The sequence below is a fragment of the Hyla sarda genome, chromosome 7, assembly GCF_029499605.1.
Source record: "Hyla sarda isolate aHylSar1 chromosome 7, aHylSar1.hap1, whole genome shotgun sequence".
Lineage (NCBI taxonomy): Eukaryota > Metazoa > Chordata > Amphibia > Anura > Hylidae > Hyla > Hyla sarda.
In genome coordinates this window covers 186,289,130-186,308,097 of record NC_079195.1, presented here as the reverse complement: position 1 = coordinate 186,308,097, position 18,968 = coordinate 186,289,130, and the positions used below count along the sequence as shown (strand labels likewise).

Below are 18,968 nucleotides of genomic sequence, written 5' to 3'. Positions count from 1 at the left end.
ACATATACATATGGGAAAGAGGGGGGGTAGCTCTTCATATACCTATGGGAAAGAGGGGGGGTAACCCTGCATATACCTATGGGAAAGAGGGGGGGTAACCCTGCATATACATATGGGAAAGAGGGGGGTAGCTCTGCATATACCTATGGGAAAGAGGGGGTGTATCTCTGCATATACCTATGGGAAAGAGGGGGGTGTAACTCTGCATATACCTATGGGAAAGAGGGGGTGTAGCGTAGCTCTGCATATACCTATGGGAAAGAGAGGGGGTGTAACTCTGCATATACCTATGGGAAAGATGGGGGGGTGTAGCTCTGCATATACCTATGGGAAAGAGGGGGTTACCTGGCTATCTACCTACCTGCCCATTTACTGTGCAGGACACCAAGGAGGGAATTATTAAAGTTTGTGGGCCTAGAGATAGGAAGATTGTGTAGAGGAGGGGAGGGCACTGAAAAAATTAGTCTGACATGTTTTTCCTGCAGATGTTAAGAGATTTACATGGCGGTCTTATCCGAACGGAGAAGAAAAGGAAAGAGGACGCCGCTGATCAGAAATGACGTAATTGTGAGTCCCAAAATGTAACTGTAATCACTTATACGATATACACATCCTGTGTACAGATGATATCTACCGCCATATGGTCCTGTATATAATCACTTATATTGTATACAGATCCTGTATAGTATACTGGTCTGTATATAGTGGTTTTATTCAGTACAGTATGGCGGTATTATCCAGTTATTGTGTGGTGGTATATATTTACTCCTTGTATACCAGTATTATTGGTCATGGAAATTTACCTACGTCAAAGTGTTTCTTACATATATAAATTTTAATTTATTATGTGTGGGATTTGGGTGGAATAGTAGCGTGGCAGAAGATTGACGAGCTGCAGAGCCTAGCAGGGGCCCTTGCCTTTTTTTTGGTCCAGGGGCCCGAGTGTTGTCAGTCCGCCCCTGGAGGAGGGGAGGGAGGGGGTGTAATTAAGGGGGGTGCGTGTGTGTGTGTGTGGGGGGGGGGGGAGGGGAGGGGGGCAAACAAAGGGTCCGTCCCGGGTGCCAAATGCTCTAGGTACGCCCCTGCCTCCACCTATACCTGTTTATAGGGGAAGATATTTTTTTTTACATTGTGGGCACCTTGGGGAGAATTTATCAAGCATCGGGTGTCAGTTCTTAGGCACATTTTGCCCAATTTTTTTCTGTCTTTGACTTTGTAGACATATTTATCAAGCATATTGTGCCATTTTTTTCTTTTTGATAATTTACACCATCAGTTATACATGTTTGGCCTAACAAAAGGAGACATGGTTTAAGTGCCATGGTTTTTTAAACACTTTTATTCTATTCAACAAAAAGTTGTCAAATGTTTGCACTACCCAATTCCATTAAATATGTGCAAATGTATCAAACATTCTGCAACAATATAATACATTAAGTGCAAATGAAGCTTTGTACCACCTCTTTGAAAAGACCACCCCCATAGTGGTCTTGTTTTTAGGACACCACTGCAATAGAAGACCAGAAGAAATTTGGGTGGTCTTCTCAAAGAGGTTTCACTGTATTTATTAGAACAATACATGATCAAACAATGGAAATAAAGACACAGACACAATGATGTAAAGGGGGAAAAGGACATTTTATTTCGTTTATATAGTTACAGGAAGGGGATACTGGGATTCTGCAAATTTTAGAAATGTGTGTTATGTTTTATTTTGCTATGTGTAATATATAAATGTAAAAGCAAAGCTTTTTTATATACTGTGTTGATCCAAAGGAAGGCGAAAACCCCCTTGAGGAAAGAGCCAATTATCCTTATGTAAGGGGGGAAAATTCCTTCCTGACCCCAAATATGGCAATCGGAACAAGTCCCAGGATCAAAAGCCAGTACATGACCTATCTAGTATGGTAAACTATTATGTATATATTTTTTTATATATATATTCATATATAATACTTTTTTAATTATTATTATTCATTTATTTTTGTACATTATGTTATGTTACCTATTTATGGCTGGAATGATCCCAAGGAAGGCAAAAACCCCTTAAAGAATGAGCCAATTGTCCTCAAAGGAGAAAAATTCCTTCCTGACCCCAAATATGGCGATCGGAACAAGTCCCAGGATCAAAGCCGATATCTACCGCTATCTGTTGTGTGTGTCTGTGTGTCTGTGTCTATACTATCTATGTATGTACCTGTGTGTATATTTCTATCTACCTGTATGTGTGTGTGATCCCAATGTATGTGTGATGATGTGTGATACTTACCAGGTCTGTGCTGAGGTGTTACAAGCACAGGCCGCTCCTGGGGTACAGAGGGTCTTCAGAGGCTGTGGAGGATGTGGAGCTAAGATCCAGGGTAACAACTTGATGGAAATCTGCAGCATTCAGATGGTATAGAGAGGATGTTATAGACAAGCCGAGGTCTAATACAGCAGCAGAGGCATGGGTCAGGGGGCACAGAGCTCTGGGCCGTGGCCATGGGCTGATGTTAACAGGCCCAGCTTGGAGCAATGAAAGAGAATCCTTCCAAGGGGTGAAGGGCTGTCTCTTCCTCTGGCCACGGCAGGTCTCCATTCTTCAGAGCTGGCTTGAATGGTGTAAATGGCGGCTGTGCTCTCTTCTGCTCCAGTTCCTCCCAGTTGATGGTGGTGAAGAATGGATGGTCTCTGATGTTCCTGTTCACACCAAGCCGCTTCTCAGGATTCTTACGCAGCAGTTTCTTGATCAGATGTTTCAGGTCAGCAGGGAGCCAAGATGGAATATTAGGCTTCTCTCTGGTGATGGAATCGCGAGCCATTTGTCTGTTGCAGCCAAAGTAGAATGGGGAACGTCCTGCTGACATCCGGGATACAACAATCCCCAGGCTCCACCAGTCAACTGCTGCATAGTACATCTTCCTCTGGAGCACCTCTGGGGCCATGTATGGTAACGTGCCCGTCACTCCTTTGATCTTGTTGGAAGAGGTGACGCCATCTTGGGCAACTCCGAGGTCTATGATGCGGATGTGTCCATCTCTATCCAGCATGATATTATCTGGCTTGATATCTCTGCAATGAAAGAAGAAAAAAGAGTTATAAATAAAAGACAATGGTAATGTGGTGCCACAGGGGTGCAAGGAATTCTTATCAGCTTCTCCGGGGCCAGACAATGGGAGTAAGAAACACACCGACGTCGGGTTAGGGATAACTGTCTTTTACTGAGCAGGTGTAGATGGTACAACACACAGTATGAAGAGTACAAGGGATGCAGTGTAACCCTTGGGAGCCCTGTTGCCTTGATAGGACTTATGGTGCTTTTCATCCACTTGAATAATACTGACTAGAGATTAGAGACTGAAAGGTTTCCCACTCTGGCTAGGATTCTCACAAGGTCCAAGTACTATCACCGCCAGAGCTTGACTCACCACTGTACGGGGGAACACTTCCAGAATGGTGGGGCTGACTCCGCTGTATGGGGAACCCTTGCAGATTGGCGGGGCTGACTCCGCTGTATGGGGAACCCTTGCAGAATGATGGGGCTGACTCCGCTGTATGGGGGAACACTTGCAGAATGGTGGGGCTGACTCCGCTGTACGGGGGAACCCTTGCAGAATGGCAGGGCTGACTACGCTGTACGGGGGAACACTTGCAGAATGGCGGGGCTTCCGCTGTATGGGGGAACACTTGCAGAATGGCGGGGCTTCCGCTGTATGGGGGAACACTTGCAGAATGGTGGGGCTGACTTTAGAAGATATTTTCTTAGGCTTCCCTCAGGATTTCTCCACACGCCTTCCTCCTCCTTTCCACACAGTTCTCAGCTTGAGCTCTGCAGCTAGACTGGGGCGACTCCTCCCCCCCAACACCATATACAAGAGAATTTAGGGGTTCCCACTGGGCAGGCAGGGTCACCTGATTATCACTGCTCCTCTCTCTCTTAAGGACCGAGGTCATATTGGCCTTAAGGACCAGAGCATTTTTTGCAAATCTGGCCACTGTCACTTTAAGCATTAATAACTCTGGGATTCTTTTACTTATGAATTTGATTCCGAGTTTATTTTTTCATGACATATTCTACTTTATCTTAGTTGTAAATTTTTGTCAATGCTTGCATCATTTCTTGGTTAAAAATTGCTAAATTTTATGAAAAATTAACAAATTTCGCATTTTTCTAACTTTGAAGCTCTCTGCTTGTGAGGAAAATAGACATACCAAATACATTATATATTGATTCACAATTACAAAATGCCTACTTTATGTTTGCATCATAAAGTTGACAGGTTTTTACTTTTGGAAGACATCAGAGGGCTTCAAAGTTCAGCAGCAATTTTCCTATTTTTCACAAAATTTTCAAAATCAGAATTTTTCAGGGAACAGTTCTGTTTTGAAGTGTATTTGAGGGGTCTTCATATTAGAAATATCCCATATATGACCCCATTATAAAAACTGCACCCCTCAAAGTATTCAAAATGACATTCAAAAGGTTTGTTAACTCTTTAGGTATTTCACAGGAATAATTAGCAACAAGTAAAAGCAGCGTTGTAGTATAATGTACATTGAAACTACTGGTGCATAAACCATATCTAAAACTCGCTGCGGGTCTATAAACCAATGCTACAGTATAGCTCTGAAAATAAATTTTATATACTTATAGAGAAACACTAGAGCCATGACTACTGATAAAACTAAAATAATTTTATTAATACTCTTTAAAATCACAAATATGACTACTAAATATTAACATTATACAAGGTCAATGATTGTAAACAGTTAACCAATCCGAAAAGAAGGTGGTAAGACAGGTATGATTAGTATAATCAAGCTCATATGAAGTATATAAACAGTGAGATCTACAGCAGCAGTAATGGGTGTCCAATAATAATGTCCAATAGGACAAGAAAAGGGGTATATAACCTTTACCAATATAATGTCCAGCTACCCACTCAAAATAGCTGGAATGGACACTAACAGTGCATGAAAGTAATAACACTAACAAAGCTGGTACTCACTTACCCATAATGGAGACCTGTCACCACCGCCCCAACGTATGTTTCGTCAGCCTGGACTTTCTCAAGGGAATAGCAACAAAGTGAAGGAGAACATTCTAAATCTCTATTTTTTACACTTTTAACACATTCCTGTAGACCCAGTATTTGCATTTTTATAAAGGCTAGAAGGAGAAAATGCCACCCAAAATGTGTAACCCTATTTCTCTCAAGTAAGGAAATACCTCATATGTGTATGTCAAGTGTTCTGTAGGTGCACTAGAGGGCTCAAAAGGGAAGGAGCGACATTGGGATTTTGGAGAGTGAATTTTGCTGAAATGGTTTTTATGGGGCATGTCGCATTTAAGAAGCCCCTATGCTTCCATAACAGCAAAAAAAAAAAAACACATAGCGTACTATTTTGGAATCTACAACCCTCAAGTGGTACAGTGAGCTTTAACACCCCACAAGTGTTTGACGACTTTCTGTTAAAGTTGTATGTGTAAATGAATTTTTTCCCCACTAAAATGCTGGTTTCCCCCCCATATTTTACATTTTTACAAGGGGTAATAGGAAAAATTACACCCAAAATTTGTAACCCCATCTCTTCTGAGTATCGTAATACCCCATGTGTGGACGTCAAACACTCTGTGTGCGAACTACAATGCTCAGAGGAGAAGGAGTCACATTTAGCTTTCGGAAAGCAAATTTTGATGAAATGGTTTTTGGGGGGCATGTCCCATTTAGGAAGCCCCTTTGGTGCAAGGACAGCAAAAAAAAACACATGGCATACCATTTTGGAAATTACACCCCTCAAGGAACGTAACAAGGGGTACAGTGAGCCTTAACACCCCACAGGTGTTTGACAACTTTTCGTTAAAGTCGGATGTGTAAAGAAAAAACATTTTTTTTCACTAAAATGCAGTTTTTCCCCCCCAAATTCAATATTTTTACAAGAGGTTATAGGAAAAAATGCCCCCCAAAATTTGTAACCTCGTGTGGAAATACCCCATATGTGGACGTAAAGTGCCCTGCAGGCAAACTACAATGCTCAGAAAAAAAAAGCTTTTGGAGAGAGAATTTGTTTGGAATGGAAGTCGGGTGCCATGTGCATTTACAAAGCTCCCATGGTGCCAGAACAGCAGAAACCCCCCACATGTGACCTCATTTTAGAAACTAAACCCCTAACCAAATGTAATAAGGGGTGCAGTGAGCATTTATACCCCACTGGTGTTTGACAGACTTTTGGAACAGTGGGCTGTGCAAATGAAAAATCAAATTTTTCATTTTCATGGATGACTGTACACAAAATAGGTCAAACGCCTGTGGGGTGTAAATGTTCACTGCACCCCTTATTACATTACGTGAGGGGTGTAATTTTCAAAATGGGGTCACATGTGGGGGGGGGGGGGGTCCACTGTTCTGGCACCATGGGGGCTTTGTAAAGGCACATGGTCTTCAATTCCAGCCAAATTCTTTCTACAAAATCCCAATGGCGCTCCTTCTCTTTTGAGCATTGTAGTTCGCCCGCAGAGAACTTTACGTCCACTTATAGGGCATTTATTTACAAATTTTGGGGGGCTTTTTTACTATTACACCTTGAGAAAATGAAAAATTTGGGATAACACCAGCATTTTAGTGAAAAAACAAAAATTTTTCATTTTCAATGAAAATTCTTCAAACAGGTGTGGGGTGTTAAGGCTCACTATGGGGTCACATGTAGTTTTTTTTTTTTTATGTCAGAACCGCTGTAACGATCAGCCACCCCTGTGCAAATCACCTCAAATGTACATGGTGCTCTCATTCCTGAGCCCTGTTGTGCGCACGCAGAGCATTTTACTCCCACATATGGGGTATTTCCGTACTCAGGAAAAATTGTGTAGTGTAGTATTTTTAGGGTACATTCGCACGGGCGGGTTTACAGCGAGTTTTGAGCTACAGCGGAAAATTAGCTGCATTTCAAACTTGCAGCGAGAAACTCACTGTAAATCCCCCTGTGGGGAAGGCAAAACTACAACTCCCAGCATACCCTTTGGCTGTCCGTGCATGGGGGTTGTAGTTATGCAACAGCTGGAGGTACACTGGTTGCAAAACACTAAGAGTTTGTTACTTAACTCAGTGTTTCCCAACCCATGCGCCTCCAGCTGTTGCAAAACTACAACTCCCAGCATGTATGGTTTTTCAGTGCATTCTGGGAGTTATAGTTTTGCAACAGCTGGAGGCACAAAGGTTGGGAAACACTGAGTTAGGAAACAGACAATGTTTCCCAACCAGTGTGCCTCCAGTTGTTGCAAAACTACAACTCCCAGCATGCACGGACAGCCAAAGGGTATGCTGTGTGTTGTAGTTTTGCAACATCTGGAGGAGAACAGTTTGGAGACCACTGTGTAGTGGTCTCCAAACTGTAGCCCTCCAGATTTAGCAAAATGACAACTCTCAGCATGCCCAGGCATGCTGGGAGTTGTAGTTCGGCAACATCTGAAGGGCCAGATGTTACAGAACTACAACTCCCAGCATGCTTGGACTGTCTGGGCATGCTGGGAGTTGTAGTTTTGCAACATCTGGAAGAGCACAGATTGATCCAAACTGTGGCCCTCCAGATGTTGCAAAACTACAACACCCAGCATGCCCAGACAGCCAAAAGGCATGCTGGGTGTTGTAGTTTTGGAACTACCAGAAGCAGCAGTGAAGAGCTTCACTGCTGCCTCTGATGCAGATGCCGCCCGCCGCCTCCTCCACTTACCCGCCGCCAACCCGTGTGCCTCCAGCTGCTGAGAGCCTGCCGCCGGTCCCCACTGCCGCGCCGGTACTTGATAAGTGCTGCTGTCTCCACAGCAGCTCTCAGCATCTTCTTCCCCTGCTCTGCTCAGACTTCTAGTGGCGGGCAGAGCAGGGGAAATGAACTTTACCCTCAGTCAGCTCATTCACTGTGATTAGTCCACAGGGACCAATCACAGTGATTGCTGACCAGGACCATCGACAGCTGGTCCTGGAGGGTGTTGCAGAAGTTGTCCCCTGCTTGAAACAGCGGGACTTCTGCCAGTTAACCCGTGTGATGCTGCGCATCGCGGGGTTAACTGAATGACGTCTATAGACGTGATTCTGCGGGAAGGGGTTAAAGATACAGTACATACATTACATAATACACAGTGAAAAATGCATGCCCAAGGAGATCCGCAGCCCACAGGACAGCTTTTGGTGCTGGGACATCACAGGAAATCTTTAAAGATCGACAATGGTGAAGGGGTCATGAACTGTACCACCACAAAGCCTAACAAAATTCAGGATTCTGGGAAAGTTGGATGCATTATTTACAACATGACAAGGAGACAGGTGTGGGGAAGTTAGACTTACCGGTGGACGATGTTATGTCCGTGAAGGAACTGGAGGCCGCATGCAATCTCTGCTGTGTAGAATCTTACTATGTCGGTGTTCAGACAGCTGCACATTCTGAGTAAAGCCTCCAGGCTGCCGCCGGACAGGTACTCGGTGATGAAGAATGCATGGTCCTGAGACTGCTGTGCAGCATACAGGTGACACAGGAACGGGCAGTCTCGGGCCAGCATGAGGATCCGTCTCTCTCTCTGCAGGGTCGCTGCATTGTCCCCTGTCTTGGTGATTCCCTTGATGGCCACGTAGTTGTTTCGGCCGGGGACTGATGCCAGGCCCACCTGAAAGAAAGCAAAGGGAGCAATAGTAAATAGTGGAAGACTATGGGAAATATTTCCTTTTGACAATATCCCATAGGTATAACTAGAGCCAACTTGTTATAACTAGGTATAACTAGAGGTATAGCTAGAGCCAACCAGTTAGGGACTGTGGGGTGATGGTCATTGTTATTTCCATGCCATGGTACATATGAGATGTAATAGGGATGTAGTTGGAAAAAAAAAGGCCCAAAAAAACACCCATTCTACTGCACAGCGTGGGCAAATGTTAGCTGCAAGTCAATAAGGAACTACAAAATGCCATATCCACTTTTTTTGATTTTCTAATTGGTGTTTTTTTTATCCTTTTGGTGTTTTTTTCAGCTTTTTTCGGCTCATTGGGTGATTCCTAGAAGTGACCTTATGAGACTATGGCGTTTTTTTGGGAAAATCGCTGTGTTTTTCTCCATAGTGTGGGAGTGAAAAAACACCAAAAAAAAAGCCATGTGAGTTTTAACATTGTTTTTGCAGGCGTGTTTTTTTTTTATTTTAATTTTTTACTTTAGCTATTCCATTTTACTATTAAAATAAATAAATATATATATACTAGCTGAGTACCCAGCATTGCCCAGTTTTTCCTTCCTAATCCTTGTTGAGGAGGAAAATAAACAAAGGAGGAAGCTTTTGAATTCATATCCCGTCCTCATATATTGATGCCATATCCCGACCTCCTATCCCGACCTCCTATCCTGACCTCCTATCCCATCCTCCTATCCCGACCTCCTATCCCGACCTCCTATCCCATCCTCCTATCCCGACCTCCTATCCCGACCTCCTATCCCGACCTCCTATCCCATCCTCCTATCCCGACCTCCTATCCCGACCTCCTATCCCGTCCTCCTATCCCTTCCTCATAACCCGACCTGTAATGGGCATCTATCACATCCTTGTAATGGGCATCTATCACATCCTTGTAATGGGCATCTATCACATCCTTGTAATGGGCATCTATAACATCCTTGTAATGGGCATCTATCACATCCTTGTAATGGGCATCTATCACATCCTTGTAATGGGCATCTATCACATCCTTGTAATGGGCATCTATCACATCCTTGTAATGGGCATCTATCACATCCTTGTAATGGGCATCTATCACATCCTTGTAATGGGCATCTATAACATCCTTGTAATGGGCATCTATCACATCCTTGTAATGGGCATCTATCATATCCTTTTAATGGGCATCTATCAAATCCTTGTAATGGGCATCTATCACATCCTTGTAATGGGCATCTATCAAATCCTTGTAATGGGCATCTATCAAATCCTTGTAATGGGCATCTATCACATCTTTTATACATGTTTAACTGGCAACACATTGCAGTAGGGGTTAAAAAGCTTATTCTACTCCTATGTTTCTGTGTATATTTCATTGTTTTATAGCCAATAGAGAATAAATTCTTTATAATGTGCCCGAGTATCAGAGGGCCGCCAACACCTTTCTCTGCTGACCTCCCATTGACTGACACAGCGGCACACACAGAGGAGCGCAGTAACAGCGAGCTCTTTGCCTCTAGCTATTACAGAGCACCAGTGGTGTTGCTAAGGTTAATGTCACCCGTTGTGGTAGAAAATGGTGTCACCCTATAATGCCCCCCTAAGTAATTTTTTAGCCTGTTGTGATGCCAAGTAAGGGGCAATTGCTCAATAAGTTTGTACCATGTGATACTATAGCTCCCAGTAAAATCTTAGCAGTAATAAGGTTATGCTGGGAGTTGTTGTTTCACCCATGATCCCTGCAGAACTTACAAGTGACTACAGCTATGATGGAATACAATTGGCCAGATGACAGCTTCTCTGTAGCAGGGGCGTGTGACAGGTCAGGCACGGAGGGCCCGGCCACCGTAGGTCTTGCTGCTTCTCGGGGAGCATGCAAGCTGAAGGTCTGTATGTATTATATAGAGAGCTCCAGCTTGCATTCTCCCTGATCTTCTAAAAGCCAGTGCAGGAGGATAACAAGGGGGGACATAAGGCCTAGGGGCATGTAGGACGGAGGCAGGGTGCCACCACATATCTTTCTTCTGTGCAGGAACTGATCCCCTTCACCGATAGGAGCATGCTTAAAGAGACACTGTCATGTTGATTAACTTTTTATATTTTGTAGTACTACTGATAAGATTACTTTTTTAAATACACATTTATAAAAAAAAAAAAAAATTACTAAAAAAGGAAAAATGAAAATAACCACCACTAGGGCTCATCAGTCTTTACGCAGACAGACTACTCTGTATTTTGCAGCATACTGGATACAGGCCATAAAGTGTGTTGGTATCCAGTATAGGAGATCACCACTGCAGCCTTCAGCTATTCCTAAACTATAACTACCATGATGGGAGTTGTAGTTTTGCAACAGCTGGAGTTACAATCTTTGTAAAACTCTGTGTTAGAGCTGGGTATTCTCCAGCTGTGTGTCTCCATCTCTTGCAAAACTACAGACAAAGGATGTGTGGGCATGCTGGGAGTTGTAGTTTTGCAACAGCTAAAGGCAACACTGTTCTAACACATTGCTTTACAAACACTGCAGCTCAAGCTATTGCAAAACTACAACTCCCAGCATGCTTGAACAGCCAAAGCTTTCTCTGAGTCCTGAATGACAAAGAAGCTGAACAGACATTCAGGAGTCTGTTAAAGCTGAATGACACACATTTTCTATCTGTTCCTAGTAAAGCTGGATTAGCATCCATCTTTACTAATGACAGATATAAAATGTATGCATAAAAACTACTGTGCTTTTATCACTAAAATCCTTGCACTAATTTAGAAAGATCTGCAGACTGCCAGGCTGCTCCCAGACTCAGTGAGGGAAAGAGATGGACACGCCCCCTCCGCAAGGCAAGAAGACAAAGCAAGTGACCAAGATATAAATGCTATTTGTTAGGGATATATACGTCCTAGACACATAAAAATTTATATGTACAGGATCAGGATTAGGTACTGAGCAACATATCACTTTTCTTTCTTTTGGCACTATGACCGGTACCTGATTCACGTTCACAGAGGAAGAAGACAGAGACAAGGTGTGTGTACTCACTTTTTTGCTGTTAATAAAATGTGCTTGACTGCTCTGATCCTTTCCTCCGCTCCTGTGCCTGGACTGTCGGGTAGCGTTCCCCTCCACAGACATGGACAGCAATAGAAGTATCCGGCACCACGGTAGCAGGTAAAAAACTTCAAGCTTTATTCAGATAAATACAGGCATAGCATGGTAGACACTATTTTGCTGTTACACCATATCTCGTCCTCCTGTTACTGCCAAAGCTGTACTTACTTTTCTACTATTACATCATGTCACATCCTCAAGTTGCCTCCAGATCTGCAACCATTATTCTGCTGTTGCATCATGTCTTAAGCTCCTTTCACCTCCAAAGCTGCAGCCACTATTCTGCTCTCACATCATGTCTTATATTCCAGTCAACTCCAGAGTTGCAGTCAGTATTCTGCTGTTATATTTTGACTTATCCTCCAGTCACCTTCAGAGCAGCTGTCACTATTCTGCTGTCACATCATGTCTTATCCTCCTGTCACTTCCAGAGCTGCAGTTACTTTTCTGCTGTTAGAATATGTCTTATACTGTAGACACCTCCAGAGCTGCATTGGCTGAGTGTGATAGGAGTGTGGTAGCTGTAATCACACTCCTATAACTCTCAGGCAGGGGGGCAGCGGGGGAGTGGTCCACCCCAGGTTAGAGGGGGGGGGGGGGGAGGGTTGTGCCATCTCTCAATTCATACTTTTTAACTTACTGGGGGGGGGGGGGGAGGGTCAGCATAGCCGAACTTCAGGCACTAGAGGAATCCTGTCTCTCTAGTGCCAAATACCTGGCGGTGCTGACTCAACCTGCAGAAACACCAGCCAGTAAGGACCGACAATGGAGATCACTTTGATGCTGGTCATTTAACCCCTTTAATGGGTTATCTACCATAAGGTATTTTAGTACGTACCTGGCAGAAATTAATGGACATGCTTAGGAAGGATCTGCGCTTGTCTTGGGGCTAAATGGCGTGAGATTGCCATAACACTGTGGCTAGCTTTTTGTGAACTAGTATTTCCTTTTTGAGTTTACTTCTTTGCCTACAAAGCCCATAATTCCATTTTCCTCCCTCCCACACATCAGTCACACTCCCATAAATGAGCAGCATTCATTCAAAAGACCTGTGGTTTTCAATCAGGGTGCCTACAGCTGTTGCAATAGTTGCAGATTGATCTCTCTCCCACCAAGCGATCGCTCCACCCATTGAAGCAGACAGGCTCCCTGTCATCAGCTGACTAGTGAGTCAGGTCTCGGCTGCATTGCAACCTGGGAAAAATCTGAGACAACAGTAATTTTGTATGCTGGTAAAAGTAAATATTGGGGTGAAAATCACATAAGAATTGTGAGAAAATCGTCACATACGGGTACAGACACTGTATTATTAACTACACTAACTTTACAGCCTCTGTAGCATAGTCAAATGTCAAATAAAAAATAATTTCTGGAATACCCCTTTAGAGACACAGTAAATTTTGGCCTTGAGGACACAACAAATTTTAGTTTACACATTTTTTAGTTTACACCTTTCAAGAGCCATAATTCTTTTATTTTTCCATCCACAGACCCATATGTTTGTTTTTTCACAACAAAATGTACTTTATAAAGACACCTTAAATTTGAATTTACCATTGAAAAAAGAAAATAAATTAAAGAAAATCACAATTTTGCTAATTTTTTGGGGTTTTGGTTTTAAGCAATACATTTTACAGTGAAATTTTCATGTTTTCTTAAAGGGGTACTCCCATGGAAAACGTATTTTTATTTATTTATTTTTTTTTTTTATCAACTGGTGCCAGAAAGTTAAACAGATTTGTAAATTACTTCTATTAAAAAATCTTAATCCTTTCAGTACTTATTAGCTGCTGAATACTACAGAGGAAATGGTTTTCTTTTTGGAACACAGAGCTCTCTGCTGACATCATGACCACACTGCTCTCTGCTGACATATCAGTCCTTTATAAGAACTGTCCAGAGTAGGAGAAAATCCCCATAGCAAACATGTGTTGCTCTGGACAGTTCCTAAAATGGACAGAGATGTCAGCAGAGAGCACTGTAGTCATGATGTCAGCAGAGAGCTCTGTGTTCCAAAAAGAAAACTATTTCCTCTGTAGTTTACAGACCCTAAAAAGTACTGGAAAGATTAAGATTTTTTAATAGAAGTAATTTACAAATCTGTTTAACTTTCTGGCACCAGTTGATTTAAAAAAAAAGTTTTGCACAGGAGTACCCCTTTAATTATGTGGATGAATACAATTAAAATGATACTCATGTTTGCATTCTTTTCTATTACTGCACTTCTTTTAAAAAAGGCAAAGTATGTTTAAAATTTCCCTATTCTGACCTCCTACAACTTTCTTATTTTTCTGCATACAGTGCTGCATGAGAATTTTTTGCACCATTATCTGTAGTTTTTAATAAAGGGGTACTCCCTTGGAAAACTTTTTTTTTATAAATCCATCCACTGGTTCCAGAAAGTTAAACAGATTTGTAAAGTACTTCTATTAAAAAATCTTAATCCTTCCAGTAATTTTTAGGGGCTGTATGCTACAGAGGAAATGCTTTTCTATTTGGATTTCTCTTCTGTCATAACCAAAGTGCTCTCTGTTGACCTCTGCTGTCCCTTTTTGGAACTTTCCAGAGAACAAATCCCCATTGCAAACATATGCTGCTCTGGACAGTTCCTAAAATGGACAGCAGAGGTCAGCAGAGAGCACTGTAGTCATGACATCAGAGAAATCCAAAAAGAAAACCATTTCCTCTGTAGTATACAGCCCCTAAAAAGTACTGGAAGGATTAAGATTTTTTAATAGAAGTAATTTACAAATCTGTTTAACTTTCTGGCACTAGTTGATTTTAAAAAAAAAAGTTTTCACGGAGTACCACTGTAACATAACTTTTGCTTATATTTGACTTTTTCATCACTTTTATTCCATTGTTTCTCAGATATGATGTGACCAAAAATCTGCAATTATTTCACTTTGGTTCACATTCCTGATATTGCATTGTCAATGATGTGAATGCAAAAAAAAAAATTGCCAATTTTTGTCACATCAACACATAAGAAGTAATCAGACAATCAATACAATGCACAAGTGGTACCGGCAAAAACTACAGATCACAGTGTCTGTATGTATGGGTATATAGTATATAAAAAAATATTGCAGCTCTCCATATAATAGTTAAATCACTGCCACATTTCTGCTTCTTGTTGAAGCTTTTTTCAAGCATGTTCACACACATCACTAAGGGTCTATATTTACCCAGACACGTAATTACCAAATAAAGTAATATCAAGTATAACATGTATAACGTGCATATTCATCATAAATGTATAAAGACAATTCATCATGGTGACATTATATGTTCAACACATGAGAAATACATATATGTTCAGTCAAGTGTCAGTGCAAAAAATTGATAAATGGCTTAAAAAAAGATTATTACAGTTATAACATTTACAGTATCTGACATAAGTGAGTACAACCTTCTCATGTTTTTAAATATTTTATTTTATCTTTTCATGTGACAACACAGAAGAAATGAAACTCTTCTACAATGTAAAGTGTAACAGTGTTTAATATTGTGTGTCCCCCCTCCCCCACCCAAATAACTCATCATAAAGTCATTAATATCTTAACCTTGGCAAAAAAAAAGTGAGTACAACCCTAAGTAGAAATGTTCAAATTGGGCCCAATAAGTAATTGTGACTCATTAGTGTTACATGCAGGGCCGCCATCAGGGGGGTACAGCCGGTACTCCCGTAAGGGGCCGGACCCGAGGGGGGCCGGGCCCAACATTTTTTTTAGTTTTTACTCCTAGTCAGTCAGTGAGTGACTGTCACTCACTGACCGCTGGGGGCCTGCCATTTTCCACTGACTGACTGACCGTACTCTGTACAATCAGTCAGTCAGTTACCCTCTTTCCCGGGCCCCGTCCCTGCCGCACATACCTCGGAGGCCACTGCCACTTAAAAAAAAAAAAAAAAAAACTGCAGTGGCCGTCGGGAGGTACTAGCGCAACGATCGTGCCGCGCGTAGGCACGTTCGGTGCGCTATGACGCGGCAAGCCGGACCGGAAGTCAGAGGAAAGCCGCGCCCCGAAGAAGAACTGGAGCGGAGGAGCTGCCTGGAAGACGCGTGGCTGACATCGGGCCAGGAAGGTAACCACAGCAGGCTGCCTTCAATGCTCCGACCACTGCTCCTCCAGTCTGGGGGCTTCTCCAGTCTGGTCAGAGCACAGACATACTGCCTCCAGCCATATACCGTGAATGTCTGTAGGCAGTATGTCTGTGGGGGTACATGGGGCCTATAACTACTTGTTGGGGCACAAAGGGGGGCCTATATCAACTGTGGGGGCTGAAAGGGGGGCCTATATTTAACTGAGGGTGCTGAAAGGGGGGGGGCTATATTTAACTGAGGGGGCTTAAAGGGGGGGGCTATATTTAACTGAGGGGGCTGAAAGGGGGGGCCTATATTTAACTGAGGGGGCTGAAAGGGGGGCCTATATTTAACTGTGGGAGCTGAAAGGGGGGCCTATATTTAACTGGGGGCTGAAAGGGGGGGCCTATATTTAACTGGGGACTGAAAGGGGGGCCTGTATTTAACTGAGGGGGCTGAAAGGGTGCAACCATATTTAACTGGGGGCTGAAAGGGGGGCCTATATTTAACTGGGGGCTGAAAGGGGGGGGCTATATTTTACTGAGGGGGCTGAAAGGGGGGGGCTATATTTAACTGGGGGCTGAAAGGGGGGGCCTATATTTAACTGTGGGGCCTGAAAAGGGGCCTATATTTAACTGTGGGGGCTGAAAGGGGGGGCCTATATTTAACTGTGGGGGCTGAAAGGGGGGCCTATATTTAACTGGGGTCTGAAAGGGGGGCCTATATTTAACTGTGGGGGCTGAAAGGCGGGGGCCTATAGTTAACTGGGGGCTGAAAGGGGGGCCTATAATTAACTGGGGGCTGAAAGGGGGGCCTATATTTAACTGGGGGCTGAAAGGGGGGCCTATACTTAGCTGTGGGGCTGAAAGGGGGGGGGCTATATTTAAATGGGGGCTGAAAGGGGGGGAGGCCTATATTTAACTGTGGGGCTGAAAGGGGGGGGGCAATATTTAACTGAGGGGGCTGAAAGGGGGGCTATATTTAACTGGGGGCTGAAACGGGGGCCTATATTTAACTGTGGGGCCTGAAAAGGGGCCTATATTTAACTGTGGGGGCTGAAAGGGGGGCCTATATTTAATGGTGGGGGCTGAAAGGGGGGCCTATAATTAACTGGGGGCTGAAAGGGGGGCCTATATTTAACTGGGGGCTGAAAGGGGGGCCTATACTTAGCTGTGGGGCTGAAAGGGGGGGGGGCTATATTTAAATGGGGGCTGGAAGGGGGGGCTATACTTAACTGTGGGGCTGAAAGGGGGGCCTATATTTAACTGTGGGGGCTGAAAGGTGGGGCTATATTTAACTGTGGGGGCTAAAAGGGGGGCCTATATTTAACTGTGGGGGCTGAAAGGGGGGTCTATATTTAACTGTGGGGGCTGAAAGGGGGGGCCTATATTTAACTGTGGGGGCTGAAAGGGGGTCTATATTTAACTGTGGGGGCTGAAAGGGGGGGTCTATATTTAACTGTGGGGGCTGAAAGGGGGGGCCTATATTTAATTGAGGGTGCTGAAAGGGTGGGCCTATAACTAACTGTGGGAGCTGAAAGGTGGGGCTTATAACTGTGGGAGCTCACAGGGGGGCCTATTATTACACACAGGGGCACAAAAGGGGTCTACAATCATGTATATTGGAGGCACGTGGGACCTACAATTATATATGGAGCACAGGGGCCTACAACTATATATGGGGGCACAAAATTGGCCTATAACTATATATGGAGCAAAGATGGGTGTACAACTATATATGGAGGCACAGAGGAGGTGTACAACTATATATATATATATATATATATATATATATATATTTATGTGTATATATATATGTGGGGGCAGAGAGGGGGTCTACAACTATATAGAGGTGGACATTGTGCTGGAGAAAGTACACAGAAAATTTCACAGTATTCAGAATAGGGTATATTAGATTACAGCAGAGTGTGGCGCAGTAAAATGACTTTGCAGCACAGTGTATTACTGCACTACAATCTTCTATAAAGTAATTAGAAATATATCATTAGGAAAAAAAAATGGGTTGGGGGTTGGCCCTGGGGCGGACTCGGGGTCAACACACTGGGGGGGGGGGGGCCTGGAATTAAGCTGCGTAATGGGCCCCAAAATTTCTGATGGCAGCCCTGGTTACATGTCTCAGGTGTGAATGGGGAGCAATGTCCTAAATCGCTCTCACACTCTAATACTGGTCACTGGAAGTTCAACATGGCCCCACATTGTTGCTCTACATTAAGATGGCCTACGCTATAAGAAGATTGCCAAGACTCTGACACTACGCTGCAGCATGGTGGGTAGGATCAAACAGCTGTGTATAACAACTGCCTAAATCTACTGAAATGGGATATAAATAGGGACATAAATATTTCTGGAGGTCTCTAGTGCTGCAGATATGTTATATATATTAGTGAAGATGGGGCTGGTTATTTTCTAGACTTACAATTAGCTGCAGAATATCAATGAGAAAAACCACATTGACTGTCCATTTAACAAAAAAAAAAAACATAAATAAACTTACCACTCCAAAGCTGCCCCTACCCAATACCTGATGGACAGTGAGGTGATAGATGTTAAATTTGGGGTAGGAGCTTGATGTTCCGGGGTCCTGGCTGGTGCCTGGTCTTGGCTCCTCATCCTCCAATAATCTGGCATCTTCTCCTCTCCTCTTCTCCACATCCTCGCTTTCCTCTTCTCTCTTCCTCTTCTTCACCTCCTCGCTCACCTCTTCCTCCTTCCTCTTCTCTCCTGTCTTCTCCACCTCCTCGCTTTCCTCTTCTCTCTTCCTCTTCTTCACCTCCTCGCTCACATCTTCCTCCTTCCTCTTCTTTCTGCTCTCCTTCACCTCCTCGCTTTCCTCTTCTCTCTTCCTCTTCTTCACCTCCTCGCTCACCTCTTCCTCCTTCCTCTTCTTTCCGCTCTCCTTCACCTCCTCGCTTTCCTCTTCCCTCTTCCTCTTTCCTCCGCTCTCCTCTTCCCTCTTCTCTCCTCTCTCCTTCTCGCCATCTCCTCTTCTTCCAGTAGCCGCCATCTTTGGGATCCTGTAGACGTCCGTCCGCTCGGTCCAACTGACAGTTGTGGGTAAACAACAACAACAGCCGTTGTCCAGGTGACGT

The 18,968-nt window shown here is 43.5% G+C and overlaps 2 protein-coding genes across 4 annotated transcripts in view; one reads left to right on the top strand and one right to left on the bottom strand.

Moving 5' to 3' along the window:
• Positions 1–18,968, top strand: part of LOC130282895 (protein kinase C delta type-like) — a 61,506-nt gene that overhangs the window by 30,416 nt on the left and 12,122 nt on the right. The gene's annotated exons all lie outside the window — the stretch shown is intronic.
• On the bottom strand, positions 1,976–18,943 carry LOC130282894 (protein kinase C delta type-like). Of its 3 annotated transcripts, none has more exons than XM_056531832.1 (4): positions 18,374–18,943; positions 11,706–11,849; positions 8,319–8,635; positions 1,976–3,051 (listed from the first exon to the last, which is right to left on the bottom strand). In XM_056531832.1, the coding sequence occupies exons 1-4, from the start codon at positions 18,881–18,883 to the stop codon at positions 2,493–2,495; spliced, it is 1,530 nt and encodes a 509-aa protein (XP_056387807.1). In that variant the 5' UTR covers positions 18,884–18,943; the 3' UTR covers positions 1,976–2,492. The 3 variants fall into 3 exon arrangements, with proteins under 3 accessions (XP_056387807.1, XP_056387808.1, XP_056387810.1); XM_056531833.1 differs by having other exon boundaries at positions 11,706–11,786; positions 18,374–18,942; XM_056531835.1 differs by lacking the exon at positions 11,706–11,849 and having other exon boundaries at positions 18,374–18,941.

Excerpts from the sequence above, each read along its gene's own strand:
- LOC130282894 (XM_056531832.1), bottom strand. The coding sequence starts at position 18,883 with ATGGCGGCTACTGGAAGAAGAGGAGATGGCGAGAAGGAGAGAGGAGAG. Across the intron at positions 11,850-18,373 it reads GTAGGGGCAGCTTTGGAGTG|CTTGAAGTTTTTTACCTGCT; the intron begins GTAAGTTTATTT and ends ATCTGAATAAAG. Across the intron at positions 3,052-8,318 it reads GGACATAACATCGTCCACCG|AGATATCAAGCCAGATAATA; the intron begins GTAAGTCTAACT and ends CTTTCATTGCAG.